Source organism: Phaethon lepturus, unplaced genomic scaffold (assembly GCF_000687285.1).
Source record: "Phaethon lepturus isolate BGI_N335 unplaced genomic scaffold, ASM68728v1 scaffold3783, whole genome shotgun sequence".
NCBI lineage: Eukaryota > Metazoa > Chordata > Aves > Phaethontiformes > Phaethontidae > Phaethon > Phaethon lepturus.
In genome coordinates, this window is record NW_010528257.1 from 26318 (window position 1) to 45027 (window position 18710).

The 18710-nt window shown below is 37.7% G+C and overlaps 1 protein-coding gene across 1 annotated transcript in view; it reads left to right on the forward strand.

The window, feature by feature from the left end:
• GPCPD1 (glycerophosphocholine phosphodiesterase GDE1 homolog (S. cerevisiae)) overlaps positions 1-18341 on the forward strand; it is a 36812-nt gene extending 18471 nt beyond the window's left edge. The window contains 12 exon segments of the mRNA XM_010283613.1: positions 1-52; positions 142-274; positions 510-564; positions 2212-2304; positions 4242-4319; positions 5466-5505; positions 6283-6344; positions 7764-7829; positions 8804-8940; positions 10766-10901; positions 11246-11406; positions 18117-18341. The exon segment at positions 1-52 is cut by the window's left edge and continues 30 nt beyond it. Coding sequence (XP_010281915.1) covers positions 1-52; positions 142-274; positions 510-564; positions 2212-2304; positions 4242-4319; positions 5466-5505; positions 6283-6344; positions 7764-7829; positions 8804-8940; positions 10766-10901; positions 11246-11406; positions 18117-18321 — 1218 coding nt within the window. The 3' untranslated portion in view covers positions 18322-18341.
• The last annotated feature ends 369 nt before the right edge of the window (positions 18342-18710 follow it).

Genomic DNA, 18710 nt, shown 5'->3' on the forward strand with positions numbered 1-18710 from the left:
ACACTTGCGATTATGAGCAGAAATCCAAGGAAGACAATTGGAAAAGTTAGAGGTAAAGTTGATGCAAACATATGTGGATAACTTTACTGGAAGTCATGCATTATCTATTGACATGTGAAACATTTGTTATTTTTCTTGTAGTGGACTACATAATTATTAAGCCGATCCAGGGATACACTTGTGATATGAAGGCTTCATATGCAAAATATTGGAAACCAAGAACGACTCTAGATGTTGGACATAGGGGAGCAGGAAATTCTACAACAACAGCTAAGTAAGTTCATTTGCATTTTAATTGGGGGCCAGGTGTATGTTTAGTTTCACTGTCATCAGTTGAGGAAGTGGACTGTTTACAATAAAAAACTACAACCCATAATCATTTAAGTCACTTAATATCAAACGTGGATGTTCTGTAAAACAAAGACTTATGATTTGTATTTCTGTTGTTTCAATGTATTTCTGTGCCATGTTGCATCTAACAAAACCTTCTTCCTTTGCTGTTATTTCAGACTTGCTAAAGTTCAAGAGAACACTATTGCCTCTCTGAGGAATGCTGCTAGTCATGTACGTATGCGCGTTTGCACGGACATAGTGCCTGTATAGTTGAAAATTGCTTGGCTTGTGTGCTTAACTTCAATGATTCAATGTAATGAATGGTAATTGCACTGTTATAAAATTGCATGAAATCACCATGGATTTTCCCCAAGAGAGAGGAAGGGTAGTAATAGCTAGATTAAACTCTCATTCTCAACTTCCTCAGAAAAGAACCGAAACCGCTTCCATCTAATGGGTTCTGGTGGTGTTCTAATACAGGTAAAACTTTATTCCAACCCTGTGTCTCTGCAGGGTTGAGATTAATTTTGAACAAATGAAGAAAATTTTGGCTCAGGTAGAGTCTGTCAGCATACTCTCAAGTGGCAAAGGTTTTGCTCAGGAACTGGTCAGTACCTAAAATTGGTGTCCAAAAATCAGATTTGGGAGCTGAGCTTGTAGAATAAAACAATTACTTGTTTCAGTGCTTGCTACAATGAAAACCTTGAATCCTAAAATGAGACTCTCAGTTTGGGAGATACTAGCTTCAGGTGCTTAAATTCGGTGATTCAGGGAGTCACTCTTATTCCTTCCAATAACCTCGGTCGCTGAAGTGATCTGTGATAAGATTGATCTGGACAATCTAGTGAGACACTGCAGCAGAGTAGCTGGAGTTAGAAGCATGTTCAGAGGTTCCTTGTCTAGCTCCTGTTTTCACAGTGAAGAGTTGTGGTTACAGTTATGTAAAGATGCTGCTATGACATCACCTGCTGCTTAACTTGCTTTTAAAAAACCCACAAGAAATATGCATTGAGGCAGAAATTTACTGTGAAGTCATTAGCAGCATCACCAGAAAAGTAGTTAACTGTTTGCAGATTGAAGAGGCTGAAAGCCACCAATTTAAAAATATTTCTGCTGAGAAAAGAGCTGAAAAAAGCCTGTCCTATTTCTTTCTGTACTCATTGAAAAAGAGTATGAGAGTCAGGATGATAATTTGATGAATTTGATGAAGAATACTTGGAGGCCTTTCAAGGGAATGGCTTACAGAAAGTCAAAATAAGTTAAAAAAAAAAAAGTTTCTGTGCGTTTCTCTATCTCTTTCTAGCCCTCCCTCTTTTAAAAAAGAATGTATGGAGGGCTCTTGTTTGATTCCCCCCCCCCTTCACCTTCCTTTTTAAGCTTAACAGGAAATAACATGCAGTTGAAAAGGATAGGCGAATACTGGACATAGCTATTTCTGCTCTTGCACATGTTATAACACACTACTGCTGTGTTGTTCACTAGTGACACCAGAAGCATTGCCAATTTGTAGCAATCACTTGCCTCTTGGTGGGGAGGAGGGAGGAAGGGTACCATGAAGGCATCTGTGTTTAAAAACATCTTAGCCTTTCTCTGAAATCAAGTTTACAATACTTGAATGTTACTAGAGGATTTACAAGATTAAGCAAGATATATCTCATCAGAGCTGTATTATGGTAATTAAAATATCTCCCTATATGACTTTTTAAATTTCTAATCCTTTGTTGAATATGACTTAACTGGTAAGTCAGCTGCATTCAACTTCTGGTTGATTTCCTGGATCTGTGAATATTTGGCAACTTGACCGCTGTTATATAGTCCTTGAGCATAAATAGTTAATGGTTTTTTTTGTTGTTCTGTGTATTTTTCAATTTTCTGTAGGGAGCAGCATATGTCGAATTTGATGTACACCTTTCTAAAGATCATGTGCCTATTGTATACCATGATCTCACATGTTGCATGGCCATGAAAAAGGTAAAGATGATGATGATAGCTGTATTTTATCTTTAGACCATTCCAGAAACTAAAATGCCAAGCTTTCATAGAAACAATTATTGGGAACGAAGGGATGGAATGGGAATAAATATACAGTGTTACTCTGTGCATAAAGCACAGCAGGGAAATTGAGTTCTTTTGATGTTATAGCAACAGCATTTCAGGTGCATGGTTTCAGACTCTTCAAGCATACGTTGTAGCTATTTAGGTTTTTTAACTTATTTGGAGAAAAAAAAAAAGGCAGGCAACTCCACTGTCTTCAGTAGCACCTCTAGGGCTCTGGACTGTCAGAGTAAGACTGTTTGGTTGTGTCTTTTTTGAGGGAAAGTTAGCGTGATTCTTGGCATGACTTTTCACTCCGGCTGATACTTAAATATATATGTGTCTTAAGCAGTTACTCACAAATGCTCTTTAGGTCAAACCAAAGTCTATCTTGTTTGGTAGCCCAGTAGTGGCCAGTATATGGAAAGCAGAAAAGGAAAAGAAACCAAGATCTTCCCTTTCATTTAGGGAGTTTCTGAGCAATTGGATTAGCCAGAAATGGCTCTGCTTCAATTAGTTTTTCTAACACTTTCTTTAATCCTTCTTCACTTCTGCATTTTACTCTGTCCTTTTAACTGTGAGGTAAACCATATACTTCATGTCTTGTTGGGACAGTAAGTGAGGCTGAAGAACTGCTTTTGGATTGCTTGGTGGGACAAAAGGATAGGAGTTAAGACAGAGGTTCTAGGAGTGAGAAGGAAAACGACGCTTGAAAGCAAGTGTCCTATTCCTTTCCTTGCTTACCTCATGAGGTTGCATTTGTTCCTTCTTTTTTAATCAAAAAAACCCCTCTTTTCTGCTGTTTTTGTAAGTGTCAAGAGTACTGTAACATAAGAAGCAGTACAGTTACTTGTACTTACAGATAAGCATTGTTTAAAAGGTGCTCTGAACAGACTATCACAATACCTCTTAAATACCCAAGTTTTATGAAGCATAACAGTTGAATGCTTTCACAGAGTAAAGTAACATTACACTCCTTAATAACAAGAGAACCATAGGCATAAGGACTGGTGACTTGGAAAACCACCGAGATGCTTTTCCATCTTGGCTGTTGCACGTTCTCCATTGAGGCCAGAATACTTCCTTTCAGCAGCAGTGCAAAGAGGTTGGACTCTGTTCTGTTCTAATTTTCTTCCTTTCTAGTTCTGGCAGTGAAAACAAAGATAGCATGGCAGGGCAGACTGCAAGATACGTTCTCTCTTTCCTCTTAGTACTAAGTCTGTGTCATCAAACCCTCACACCCCTTGCTGAATTGCAATTTATAACAAGTTTGGTTGTTGAACAGTTATGGAAATGGAACTTTGACTAAGGGAAAATGCATATTCAGTGTATATTCAATCAATACTGTCTTGTTGAGTAAAAATTTCTTTAGTGAAAAGAAAAATGGGTTGACAGAATTTTTTCAATACTAGAACTTTGTTTGGGGGGTGAGGTGTTTGTTTTACCAGGACACTTGTCCTTTTTTTTTTTTTTTACTAGTTTCTGAGACATTGGATAGACAATAATAAACTGAACTGCCTTGAAGCATCTTTTAATGCATTTATTTACTTGCGAACTTTTTTCCTGAATAATTAACTGATCAAGTTTTTACAGAATAAATGTGCTTAATTTTTCTGAAGAAAGAACATTGAAGCCTCTAACTTACATGAGAGACCAAATCCTGTTTTTTCAAATTGACACCTCTTTTATGCTTCTGAGTGTCTGTTGTCTCTTGAAAACTGATCATCTTACTCATATTATAAGAAGATATCACTTGTATCTTTATCAAAAGACAAAAAAAAAAATCCGTTGCCTTAAATGTTAACACATTAAAAGCATGTGGGGTTTCTTGTACTTTTCAATGATGCTTCATTATGTATTATTTCTTTTCAAAGAAACTGGATACGGAGCCTGTGGAACTGTTTGAGATTGCAGTCAAAGAACTCACATTTGATCAGCTGCAGTTATTGAAGGTATTGTTACTTTGGCTATGATGATATGCTACGTCTAGGATTTCAAATTGTGTGTAAAGCTCAGATTTTTAGAGTAACTATAGGTAGTGTGGGAGAGCACAAGCTTTAAAAATTGTAGAAGTAAAACCAGTAGCTAATTCCAAGAATAGTACTTCTGCACCATCACTGCAGCTTGAATAAATTTTATTACTTGTATGTTCTAGAAAGATGGTCTGACAACTTGTACAGATTCATATCAATCAATGCTAACACTGATAATTCTTAAAAAATAAGAAAGGCTGAAAGTGGCAGCAGGGTTCATTTAAAGACAATGCTTTAGAGCCTTTGTTGAAGAAGAAAGATATCCATTACAAAGTCAGTCTAATTTTTAAATGTTTCCCCGTTAATAAGGGAGATCTGGATTATGTTGACCTCCTCTTTGGAGGTGCCTGTGGAAGTATAGAAGGGTCCATGATTCAGTGATACGGATTGGACAAACAGGCTAGAACTAATTGATTGTTTTCATTTAATTGGGTATCACTTTATCTTCCAAACAGAAATACCTTACCTACATAAAAGGGGGGGTCAGGGATGAGACTGGGCCACTGAAGACCTAGCTGGGATAACCATCCCCAGACAAGGAAGCACCTGGCTGGACCAAGAACTATATGTTTCTTTTTCCTTGCAATTACTTGGTCTCCTCCTCCTTCTGGAGAGAGAATTTGAATGGAGGGAGGGAGTTAACCCTATGCCTGGCCCGATTCTATCTCAGTATGTGACTACATTATAAAACCGCTGTCAACCCTCTTTGACTGGAAACGTGGAATCTAACAACTGACAGAGGAGAGTTTAATGTTCAGACTTTTTCACACTTTAATGTTAAATTACATTATGTGTGCTTCTACCCATGAATGTGTTCTCTGCATTTTTAGTGAAAACACATTCAGTTTGTTTTTGAGCTTTCCTTGGAATCTTTGAAGTTTGAAAGAAAATTGTAATATATATAGGATTTTCTATATTCTTTTACAGATTACTAAAACTGTGTTTATAGTGGACTTCTGAACTTAAAAACAATTTATAAGGAAAATGAGTTATTTTACATTTTAAGTTACATTAAGATCTGTATGGGTGGAGTGTTTATTAATTTACTCTTCTTACGCTCTTCAGCTGGCTCATGTGACTGCCCTGAAAGTAAAAGATCACAATGGTATGTACTAATTTGCAAGAGTCTTGAGATTTATTTATTACCATGTCATTTTATCTATTCTGTGGTTGCAGTCACTTGTTCTAATCACATTTGGCTTCTTCCTGAGCATTTCTAAATGCTTAGGTAGTTACGTTAATTTTGTGCATGCTGTAGAGGTCTTTGCTGAGAAGTAAATGCCTGGATGGGTGTTAGTCCCTTGGGAAGAGTGGACAGGAGGATAGAAGACGAATGTATATATAGAGATATTTATGAATACTGGTAACAAAATTGCCACTGTTTCCATCTTATGCTTCTCTAGCTGTACATTCTTGGCAGCTCTTCAGAATTGCTAACAAGAACTTCAGTAACTGCAGTAGGGTGTCTTTATTAGTGCTGTCAATTTTTGGCCTTAATTCATCCCCTTTGTAGGGACAGCAAAATCAGGCAAAGATCTCACACATCCTACCTGTCTGGGAAAAGGTAAAATAATAACAAGACTTGACAGGCAAAGCTGCTTCTACTGGGTGTGATACAGTGAGGGATGGGAGAAGCTGCTTCTGATAAATACTCTGGCAAGGCTTTTAATGGGAGTCAAAAAAATTTCCCACTGGCAGAACAGAAATTGCCAACACTGTCATTGGAGTATGTCAGTGTTAGAGGGAAGGCTTAGGTAATCAAAAGATAGACCTAATGCCATTCTTTGCTCTTAAAGACCTTCTGATTTTGAACCAGTCTAGTCCAGCTAGGATTAACAGTGCTGCTATTTGTTTTGATTCAATATTTTCTATTTATTTTCAGCATCTTTTAAAGAGGAAGAAAATGCTGCTTTTGAGACTCAGCCATTTCCATCTCTGCAGAGAGTGAGCAGTGAATATAGAGCAATAGATAAGATTGTGGAACATGAAAACATGCATTTTTCTTTCAGCTTTGCACACATTGCAAGGGATATTAATTCTTGGTGTTAGGCCTCTGATGTCAATGCTGGAACTTAGAATATAAGCTTTATTATTGGCCACTGGAGCCTTTTCAGTACTTAAAAGTAATAGTTTGCATATCTTTCAAGCTTCTTAGTTCATGAACCCAAGTTGTATAGCTCAGAATACACTCAGTTTTACAGCTGGTTAACATCTGGCCATTGCATTTTAATGTATTGATAATTGTTTGCTAACTTAAAAAAACAACCAACCTGACCTTTGGCAGTTCTTTACATACTCTTGGCCAGGTAGCAGAGCCAGACACAGAGAAATGTTAAGTGAATTTCTAGTATGTTCCCGTTTACGACTGTTTGCCAACTGTGGGCTTTATGTTGGCATATTTTTCACAGAAACAACTAACAATTGTTGACCAAATACAATTTGATACCATTCAGTGGTGTTTTTTTTTTCCCCTAGAACTACTATTTTTTGCCCTTACTGTTTTTCCTAACGCCTGGACTGCTCATTAACATGCCTTTTAGGGACTTGTTTTATACAATAATACTGCTTTTTATTTGGATTATGGGGATGATTCGTATCCAGTTATTTATAGGCTTATGTCAGAGCATGTATAAAATATCCATCAGTTACAGGTCATATACCCCACTGTATTTTCTATAGTTATGCAGCAATCTGATTAGACTGTGAAAAAATAAAGAACTTTGTGTAATAGACTGAACTACTGAGGTTCAATTCCGCTACCTATTTTGATACCCTGAATTTAATTTTCTTCCTACTCTCTTCTATACCTGTCATCTTTATAGGGTTAAAGAATCATCTACCATCATTTCCTTAATTTCATTAGCTGTTAGCTTTGCCTTTTGATTTGAAGTCACCTTATAATGAATTCCTTACAACAATTTCACATACTTTTGCTCTTATCGTGGTAATGGCAAACTTGTGGATTTCATGCTCGGGACCATATGTTACATAAGATACTTTTTGCATTCAAAAAAAAACGTTCTGGGGAAGTAGAAGACCTGTCTTCTTTAGGAGTGAGTATAAATGGGGCATTTCTCACACATGTTAAGGTGAATTGACTTGCATCTGAACCTTGTCAAAATTTCATCCTTAAGATTTTATCCATTTTTTTAATGTATTTCCTAACTTGAAACTGAAGTAGAAAAAGGTATATACTTGTGTTAAATGTTAAAAACCTAGGGGTTTTTTTTATTCTGCTGTTAGACCATTGGCATTAAATTCCAATGTATTCTCCCAGTAATTACCCTCGTCGTGCTTAGTTGTCCTCCTTTGCTGTGGAGTCTCTTCATATTGATTTTTTTTTTTTTTTTTTTTTTTTCCCAGGTCTTGGAGTCTGTTTCTGAAGATGTTGGATTCAACATAGAAATAAAATGGATCTGCCAGCAAAGGGTAAGTAAATGCACATGTGATTTACTTTTATACTTTGCAGTTGTCATGACTAAAGCTTGTAATTTGACATGTCAATTTATGAGCTACAAACCAACAAAGGTATAATTTTGCTTGGTTTTTTTTATGCGACCCTTCTGTTTTATTATAACCCACTATCTTTAAAACTGGGTGTATAATAGCACTGCTCTAGCAAATGAACTCTTAAAACAATAGGAAGTATTTATAGGTTTGAGTTCATAATGCAACTCAGACTGCTTTTAATAGAAGACCCTTTTTAAAGTCAGTGGATCACAACAGTTTAGGCATGCTCTACATGGGAAAGGTGACAAGAAACTCAAACTCCCTGTCCTGGTGCGGGAGCAGCTACAACATGGTGCGGTAATACAAGCAACTGTTTCCTTCTGGCCAGCAGTACTGCAGACTCATCTGGACTGCTTAGTGCTCGGTCTAGAAAGAAATGGTTGTCAAGGCTAGGACTGGAAGCCTGGAGTGGGAGAAAGGAACTAAGAAGAGTAGTAGGTGGAAATCTGTGTAAATGGAGACATGCTAATGCTTGCAGAGACGGGTCAACTTCAGAAAGACTGGTACCTGCTATTCTTAATGACAAAGGATCCCTCATTTATTTCAACAAATCTTCTTGTTGCATTTTTATATTTAGAAATAGCAATACAAAATATCTGTAATAGTTTTTAGTGATCTTTCATGGAATTCCTTTGTGTTTTCAAAATGAGAAAAAGCTTCATGGAAACTCTCTCCTTGGATGGGAAGACGGTGAATTTTCTAGTGACTCTTATTGCTGTTAGAATTCAGCAGCACCTCACAGACTGACAGTCCTGTAAAGCTGTAACTAGCATTCTGTTAACTTACAAACTGAATTCTCATTTTGCTCAGTTTGAATGAGAGACCATTGCTTGTTAAAATAATTTTAGTAAGCATTAACTTAAATGGCTGAAATTTGTCCCTTCTTCTTCTAGGATGGACAGTGGGATGGCAACTTGTCAACTTACTTTGATATGAACCTCTTTCTAGATATTATTCTAAAAACCGTTTTGATGAATGCTGGAAGGAGAAGGATTGTATTTTCTTCTTTTAATGCAGATATTTGTACAATGTAAGTTAAGAAAAGATGTACAATGTATTTTCTTCCTTTTGTTTTTTTTCCCCTGTAAAATTTACTTTGGACGTAAGAATACCCAACCTAATAACACACGTTTTGATTAGACCTAAACTTAGGGTGCCAACATTGAATTTCAGTTTGGGAATTTAAATGAGAAATTAGACCACGTCGCCATCTGAGCTGTGCCAGAGAAAAACAGGAGAACAAAGTCAAAGTAAATATTTTTGTGAAGTGCCCTCCTGAATGCTTCAGGCTTTCTTGCCACAACAAAAAGTCAAGATTTCTTCTGGTATCACAAAGTCTTTTTTCAGTCATATTTAAGGGGTATGCAAGCATAATTTACTAACAATGTTAATTTTATTACAATTTTTCCATTTTATCTGCCTTTTGAAAGGATGGAAATTGAATTACCTGTTGTTTTTTTTTAAGCGGTTTGTTTTCCTTTTATGGAATGTCATATTGAAGGTATTGGACCAGAGGAGAGGTGTTGAACTGGGGAACAAACAGTTGGGATGGATATGAACTGACAATATAGAATCATAGACTAGTTTGGGTTGGGAGGGACCTTTTAAGGTCATCTACTCCAACCCTCCTGCAATGAGCAGGGATATCTTCCACTACATCAGGGTGCTCAGAGCCCTGTCCAACCTGACCTTGAGTGTTTCCAGGAACGGGGCATCTACCACCTCTCTGGGCAACCTGTGACAGTGTTTCACCACCCTCACTGTGAAAAATTTCATCCTTAGATCTAGTCTGAATCTACCCTCCTTCAGTTTAAAACCGTTACCCCTTGTCTTATCGCAACTGGCCCTGCTACAAAGTCTGTCCCCATTTTTCTCCTAAGCCCCCTTTAAGTACTGGAAGGCTGCAAGAAGGTCTCCCTGAAGCCTTCTCTTCTCCAGGCTGAACAACCCCAACTCTCTCAGCCTGTCCTCAGAGGAGAGGTGTTCCATCCCTCTGACCATTTTGGTGGCCCTCCTCTGGACCCGCTCCAACAGCTCCATGTCTGTCCTGTGCTGAGGGCTCCAGAGCTGGATGCAGGACTCCAAGTGGGGTCTCACCAGAGCGGAGTAGAGGGGCAGAATCACCTCCCTCGACCTGCTGGCCATGCTGCTTTGCGTGCAGCCCAGGATGCTGTTGGCCTTCTGGGCTGCAAGTGCGCACTACTGGCTCATGTACAGCTTTTCCATATGCTGTAGTGCTTTGTAAAAATAAGTGGTTTAGCACTGTTAATGAACGACTTTATGGAAATGTCATTTGATGAAAGACTACACTGATGAAATACGACTGAAGGGTAAATGGGCAGGAGAAAAGCAAGTCAAGGTACTGATAAAAGGGCTAAGGAACCAGTGTAAAAGAGTATGTAATATGCTAATCCCAAAACTCTGCTTCCATCTGTTGTCATTTCATATCACCTTTCTGATAGCAGACTTGAAAAACATGTTACTAAGGTTAGGTATTGTATATTAAACAATGTTTATGAACTCTTATCATTAATGTTCATCTTACTCTAATGTGCATTTTAGAAGAAAATTACAGAATTGGACAGTCTTCAAGGATTTTGTATAAATATTTTGAGGATGTGTATCTGAGTTCAACTTAAAGTCTAGCTTCCCTAAACTGTGTATATTAATCTCTAATTAGTGGTAAAACTAACAGACAGAACAGTTTGTCTACATAGTTTAATACTAAACTGTAGTACCTTCTTGTACCAGCTGAGTTAGAAGAACATGCAGTAAAGGGCGTAATCCTCCTCAAAGAGTAAGATTGAATTTCCCTGCTTTTTAACACATATGCTATTTTTTTTTTTTTGTAACAGGGTTCGGCATAAACAAAACAAGTATCCTGTGTTATTTCTCACCCAAGGAGAATCTAAACTCTATCCAGAACTTATGGATCTTAGATCTCGTACAACTCCAATTGCCATTACTTTTGCACAGTTTGAAAACTTGCTGGTAAGCTGACAAGTTCTGGTATTAGTCTGCAGTAAAATTAAACTAAATGATTACTACTTTTTGTAAATCCATAATTTTTGACACTAATGCTTAAAATTACAAACACATCACAGAAGAAATACATTAACATTTAGTACCTGACAAAATAATATCTGTTGTTTCAATGTCTGTATAATACATTGTTTAAAAAATAGTGCTATCCCTAAACTCTTTAATTGTAATAAATTATTTTTTATTGTTACATATGAAATTGTAAGGAGCTGAACGTGTCAAAGGATACAAAATAACCTAATGTGAGAGTTTTTCAGAAACATGGATTTTAATTGAAGTATTTTGTATTTCAGGGAATTAATGTGCACTCTGAAGACCTGCTGAGGAATCCATCGTTTATTAAAAGGGCCAAATCTAAAGGTCTAGTAATTTTCTCATGGGGTGATGATGCAAATGACCCAGATAACAGGAAGAAGCTGAGAGAATATGGTGTTCATGGGCTAATATATGACAGGTACTTCACTGTGTTTTAAAAATAATAATAATTGAGCTGAGAAATTATTGTATCCTGTTTTCTTGTGAAATTTTGCATTGGTGCAGAACATCTTACTTTGGTGCTATAAATGCAACAAGCCTATAACCCCAATTCAAAAACAAGACTAGCACTAATTCCTATTGTTTCAGCTGTATATATGAGGCAAAATAACTTGTGCTTCTCCTGAGGTTAACGTAAATATAATTTGATTCTTTAAAGAACTAGTGCATGGCATGCACATTTAACATGCTACTAACATTCCTGACAGTTACTCTTAAACTTTGTACACGACATGGTGAGGACAATGTTATTGAACTGTTTGGCTGAAATCTTCAGCTTTCTACATTTAGTTATGGAAATAGTTAACACAACTTAAATGAATGATTTTAACTTAATTTTTTGCGAACATTCTATTGTGTTTCAAAGCTGTGAATTCACCATTTTTCCTATTTAAATTAATTTGGAGTGATCCCAGGGCAAACCGCCAAATTAGTCACTTAAAGTAATTATAGCCACATAATTCAGGTGGACATCAGAATACTGTGGTAGATCTTTGAACAAAAGTGTTATTTAGTTTCTTAGACAACCCAAACATTTTAGCTCTTACGACAAAAGAAATGAAATCCATTATTACAAGATGATGATTAATTTTGGAAGCTGTATTAAATTAGAATTTCTGATAGATTATGAAGAATATGTAATTGGTAAAGCATTAAGTGTAACTGAAGTGTTACAAATGCCTTTCAAACCTTTTGCTTTAGCAAGGGCATTGCTTTGCCTGAAAAAATAAAGGGGGGGAAATAAAGTAATTGTCCAGGACTCTGTTTTATAAAGTGAAAACTGAGAGTCAGGTTAACATATCTAGAGGCAAGAAATGAAATTTGTTTGCTCTTGGAGTTCTCAGTTTCCAGTGTAAAAAATTACTAACTCCCTTCAATCTATTCTTGACTATTGAGAGTCCTTCCAGAGTGGTGGGTCCACTGCATCTCTGGTTTGCCCAAGGTCTCTCTTCTTGTACTGTATAAAATGTCTCCTCCTTTTCCTTGGTGGTGAAAAGGAATAACAAGATTTTTACATTGGAGATCGGCTTCAGACTGAAGTCATTGAACCATAAGTCCTCTTCCCTGCTACAGGAGTGCTACATGTTGTGCCTCTACTACAACTCAAGATGGAGTCCCCTTTAGTAGATGAAAACTCTCTCTGGACTAGTGTGCAGATGAAATGGCACTCTGACTCTTTAGTGTGCAGTCATAGGTTTGTTACAAAATTGATCGTATGGTATGCATGGCTTGAAGTGATAAATTGTTGGCCTATAGACAGGTGGGGTGTTTAATCAAATACTACTGCATAAAGTGCTTTTATGAAATGTTTTTTCATCTGATGCCTACTAATCCAGTCTTCTAGAGTTCTTAATTACTCTTGATGCAATAGATATGCAGTACTATGGTAAAATAGTAAAGCAGGCAACAGCCTTATTTCTGACTTCATGTTACTTTTATTACTTTAGATACTTAATTGCTCAAGACTACTTAAATAATGTTGCATTTATGTGAAGGCTGCAAGTCTACTACGTGTCATCTTATGTTCTCTTTTGTACTGTTTAGTGTGTTTTAAGTTGCAATATGATAGCAGAACACCTTTTACCTCACCTTTTGATGACTAACCAAGTCATTAGAATTGCTTATAGGATGAATTCCTCTGTTGATTTAACTGAACAAAAAATTTTGAACCTTTCTGCATTATTTAGACCATCTAGATTCTTAATAGTATTCATCTCTTCTCACCACCTGCCCCTGTATCTCTTCCACCTTGTTGGCATTTTTTCACTATATTGAGAGGAACCCCCAAATTAATATTAATTCCAGAGCTATTTAAAAAACAGTAGTTCAGTAGTGCATTTTTTCTTTCTTTTTCAAGTTACAAACTGCTTGAGTAGCAAACAATTATCTTGTTTCAGTATAATTGTTGCAGGCTCATTAACTCTAATTTCTGAACATAGTTGACCTTTATTCTGTAGGCCAAAACAAATACTGGAATGTTCCTTTACAATTCCTAATTTTTCAAAATCTACTAATTCTCTGAAGAGAATTAAATTTCGTCTTAGAAGGAACATGACACTTCCTGAAAATTGCATCATATATCTCAAGCTGGACATCTTGAAATGCAGGTGGTATCTGCCAGTCCTGGATGGCATATCGAAATGTAAAACCTGGCAGCAAGTGTTTCCATTCACAGTTGGAGCTGCTGGATGAAGAGGCAGTCTTTCAAATCATTTGAGAGTATGAAATTAAAATTAAATTGTCAAGAGTTTAAATAGGTATGGTGTAGACATCTATATTCTGTGCTGTTTGAAGTTTAGAAATAGCTAAATTCAAAACCACTGTGAAGCAAAACTCAAGCAGAGAGAGTTTTCTGTTTCATTGTCTGTTTCATTGTCTGGAAAAAAAGTAAGGACTGCAGTAATCTGTTTATTAGTGTAAAGCCAGTTTATGCTATGGCTGCATCTTCAAATTCCAGAGTATTTCCAGGGCTGAATCAAGATGTGCTTCTTTCATGGCTTCTGCAGAATTTTTGTTCTCTGGACTTAAAGCCAGATAATCATTAGAAATTTCTGTGCCTGGTGTTTTGTGTTGCTGTTTACTAGACCTCTACTTAAACCATCCTAAGTGTTGTTTGTCTGAATAAGCTATGAAGTGAATACAGAAATTTCAGGTTGCTTGGATACAGTCCTGAGTTATTGTTATTGCATGCAGTAATTATTTCAAAGATTATGAACTATCTGGGTAGAGATGATTTCTATAAGTTATTTTTTTCCAAACGTTAATCATCCACATAGAGTTGAGCAAAACATTGTAGCCACTTGCGAAGATGGCAGAAAAACTGTGTCCTGAATACCAAAAGTTGTTGATACCAAGTGTCGGGCAACAAAAAATGCAGGTAGGGGGTCTGACTTTATTTTGCATGGAGAAAAACTGAAAGACTAAATCTGTGAAGCTTACGGATGCAAACACTATTAAAATGAACGATCTCACTGGGGAAGGGGAAAGAAGATTTTCCCCCCTGCCTCCATCCAGTCCTTTCTCCACTTGGGCTGCAGATTATTACACATACCCAAAGTCATTAAACCAAATGGATGGTCTAGTGCAGTTGCCGGGATAATATTCTGATTTTTTCCCTATATTCAACTAGTATTCATCTCAGCATCTAAAGTATCCAACCTACCTGTGTTAAAATGGCAACCTACAGAAAAGGGGCCACCTCTGCCTCTGGGCTTCTATTTGGGCCCTAATGCAGAAAAGTACTTCAAGTGTATGACTGAGTATCTTCTGTTCACACCAAAAATTAAATCTCATATTTGAAATGCTTCATTAGTTTGATGTTTAGATTTTATTTAGAGAAGAAACTTGAACCTATTGTAGTGAATTCTCTGGATTGGCAAAAATTAAGTTTAAAATGGGATTTGTGGGGTGATTTATCTGGTATTTTTCTCCTGGATAAGCTTTGTAAACAGTCCAGGAAGTATTTTTGTGTTTGAATATACTTAACTTAAAGAACAATGCAGTCATATGTTTTTACACCAGTGGGCTATATATTAAATACCAATGTGGAGAGGGGGTGGGTGCTAACTTACACTTGCATTTTCCATTATCTTTTTTTAATTCACTTTACATGACCTGAGTTCTGTTTGTTGAACAATACACACAGCTGCATGAAAATACTATCAGTAATCCTCAAACATTTATGCGGAAAGCTTTTCCATGAGAATCTTCAGTTTGTTTGTCTCCTCTAAACACTACAGTTCCTTATAGCTGCATGTTGTATTTTCAGACTCCAGACAAAAGCTCTGTGCTCTATTATTAGTACCTTTCCAAAACACAAATTTAGCTGGCAATAAAGGCAAGAGCATTCAAAACACTTCTCAAAACTAGAAGACTGTCTAAATGTGCACCATTTTATTTGCCTGAAACTGAAAGTTGCTAAATAACAGCATGGCATACATATGGGAAGTTAACTAGTAATAGTTGATTTATAATTTAATCTACTCAAAGATTCAATTAAGATGTTATGCAATGACAGTGTGAGTCTTTCCTATTTGACGAATTGCAAAGTAAACTCAAGTTTACCTTGAGATGTAAAGACAAACAAGAAGTTTTAATCAAAAGCTTCACAAAATCTTTTTTGGCATGAAAATGGTATTTTGGTGCTGCTGACTCTTTGTTTTTGGACCAAGCACTAGCAAAGAAAAAGAGCTGTGACTGATACTTGCTGGATGTATGTGTTTTCAGAGGTCACAAAAACACCTGATAGGAGCTAAGCACATCAGTTCTATGCCCACTGCATAACCCTGGAATGTCCTGCAAAGCTTTTTGTAGAAAGTGCTAATTTAAAGTAATATTCAAAAGGCTTCCTAGTCATCTTCAGGGCTTGCTTATTAATAGGAAGTTGAATGGAGGAACTTTAGTACATACATACTTATAATTAATTGTTCTGTTGAAGAATGAACAACAGGGAGATGAGAGTTTATTCCTTATTTTGATGGTGACATTGGAAATGTTTGTCAGCAAAACTGCTACCATGGAGTTCCGGAGGGCAGACTTCAGCCTGTTCAGGTCATTTGTTAAGAGAGTCCTGTGGGAGACCATCCTGAAGGGCAGAAGGGTCCAGGAAGGCTGGACAGTCTTCAAGAAGGAGATCTTAAAGGCGCAGGAGCAGGCAGTCCCCATGTGCCATAAGAAGAGCTGGTGGGGAAGGTGACTGGCCTGGCTGAGCGAGGAGATTTTGCTGGGACTCAGGGAAAAGAGGAGAGTTTATCACCTTTGGCAGAAGGGGCAGGCAACTCAAGAAGAGTACAAGGATCTCGTTAGGTCAAGCAGAGACAAAATTAGAAAGGCAAAAGCCCAGCTAGAACTCAAGCTGGCCACGGTCATAGAGGATAACAAAAAATGCTTCTACAAATATATTAACAACAGAGAGAGCCAAGGAGAATCTCCATCCCTTACTGTACATGGTGGGGGGGGAAACGTTGTCACCAAGAATGAGGATAAGGCTGAGGTACTTAATGCCGTCTTTGCCCTGGTCTTTAATAGCCAGACCAGGTATCCGCAGGGTATTCAGCCCCCTGAGCTGGAAGACACAGATGGAGAGCACAATAACCCCCCCACATAATCCAGGAGGAAACAGTTAAGAACCTGCTAAGCCACTTGGATACCCACAAGTCTATGGGGCCTGATGGGATCCACCCCAGAGCACTGAGGGAGCTGGTGGAGGAGCTTGCCAAGCCACTCTCCATCATTTATCAGCACTTCTGGTTAACAGGAGAGGTCCCAGATGACTGGAGGCTTGCCAATGTGACGCCCATCTATAAGAAAGGCCAGAAGGAGGATCCCGGGAATTACAGGTCTGTCAGCCTGACCTAGGTACCAGGGAAGATCATGGAGTGGTTCATCTCGAGGGCGCTCACAGGGTGTGTGCAGGACAACCAAGGGCTCAGGCCCAGCCAACATGGGTTCCTGAAAGGCAGGTCCTGCTTGACCCAACCTGATCTCCTTCTATGACCAGGTGACCCGCCTAGTGGATGAAGGAAAGGCTGTGGATGTTGTCTACCTGGACTTTAGGAAAGCCTTTGACAGCGTCTCCCACAGCATTCTCCTGGAGAAACTGGTGGCTTTTGGCTTTCACGGGGGTACTCTTGGCTGGGTGAGGAACTGGCTGGATGGCAGAGCCCAGAGAGTTGTGGTGAATGGTGTTAAATCCAGTTGGCGTCTGGTCACAAGTGGTGTTGCCCAGGGATCAGTTCTGGGGCTGGTCTTGTTCAATATCTTTTATTGATGACCTGGATGAGGGGATTGAGTGCTCCCTCAGTAAGTTTGCAGATGACACCAAGTTGGGTGGGAGTGTTCATCTGCTGGAGGGTAGGAGGGCTCTGCAGAGGGATCTGGACAAGGGTGGATCGATGGGAAGAGGTCAACTGCATGAGGTTTAATAGGCCAAGTGCCGGGTCCTGCAAGTGCCTACACTGTCAAACTCAAAATGTGTTTTGGATTTGGACAATCTGGTACAATGCTGACAATTCGGATCCTGCAGCTTTGTTTACATGTGTGAAATTGGAAAGAGGATATACTACTTAAAATCATGTAGATAGTTAAATTTGCATTAGGTATGAATAAAGATCAGATTTTCTGTTTTTCACTCCTCACCTAATATTATAATGGTAATTTTGAAAAATGGTTCTGAACTGGGAGGGGGTGTATGAAATACTTCTTGAAACAGTAAGTATAAACTCCATTCAGTATTATGTACAAGTAGTGTATCACAGTCTGTTCAAATAATCTCAGGGCTCTGAAGTTTCTTACACTTCTAAGTTTGAAGCCTGGAACTCTGCTCTTACTTCACTGCTTTGTGCCATCTTTAAAATCACATTTTTCAGGAGACTAAGTGAGGTAAATGCCAGTGGGTAGCTTTTTTGTGTATCCAATGAAATATTAACCATTGTGTAAAAGGAATACCATTTTATATTGCAAGATGAGCAGCAAAACTTAGGGTGCTAACCTTGAACATACTGTTTATATAGACTTGCTGATACCTAATTTGACTCCAGTGGGGAGATAACCCTAGTTGCTTTATCTAGTCTGCATTTCTGTGAACTGTCAGATTATACTGATCAGTGTTTTCTTTTCTCATTTATTCAGGATATATGACTCGAATCCTGAACAGCCCAATATATTCCAGGTGGAGCAGCTGGAACGTCTCAAGAAAGAATTACCAGAGTTGAAAAGCTGTGTGTGTCCCACAGTTAGCCACTTTAAATCCATATCTCCATGTAAATGTCGTCATAGTTGCCTGGAAGAGAAAGCTGTAGATAACTTGAAGAGTGTTCAAATGCAAAAGGACTGATTGTAGGCAGAATGATGTTTTGTATCCATTTAACTTTCACCATTGGAACAGTGCTGTCTATGCCTTCAGGTTGGTTTGTTTTATTTTTAAATCCCCAGATAGCAATAACTGTGTTCTTCCTTACTGACAGTACTTGTTAAAATTTCAAACAATGTTAAATCTTCAGCCATCTATAGTTATTGTTCCAGTTTACATATACAGTTTTAACTTTTTCCTATAATCAAGTCTCAAATCTTGAACAAAAAACCACCACCGACAAAAAACAAACAAACAAAAAACACCAAAAAAAACCCCAAAAACTAATTATTAACACAATGGATGTGTTTTTAAAAATTAAAAAAACTAAAACTAAGCAGTCTGAGGAATAGAAGCTCTAACTAAATTGTAGG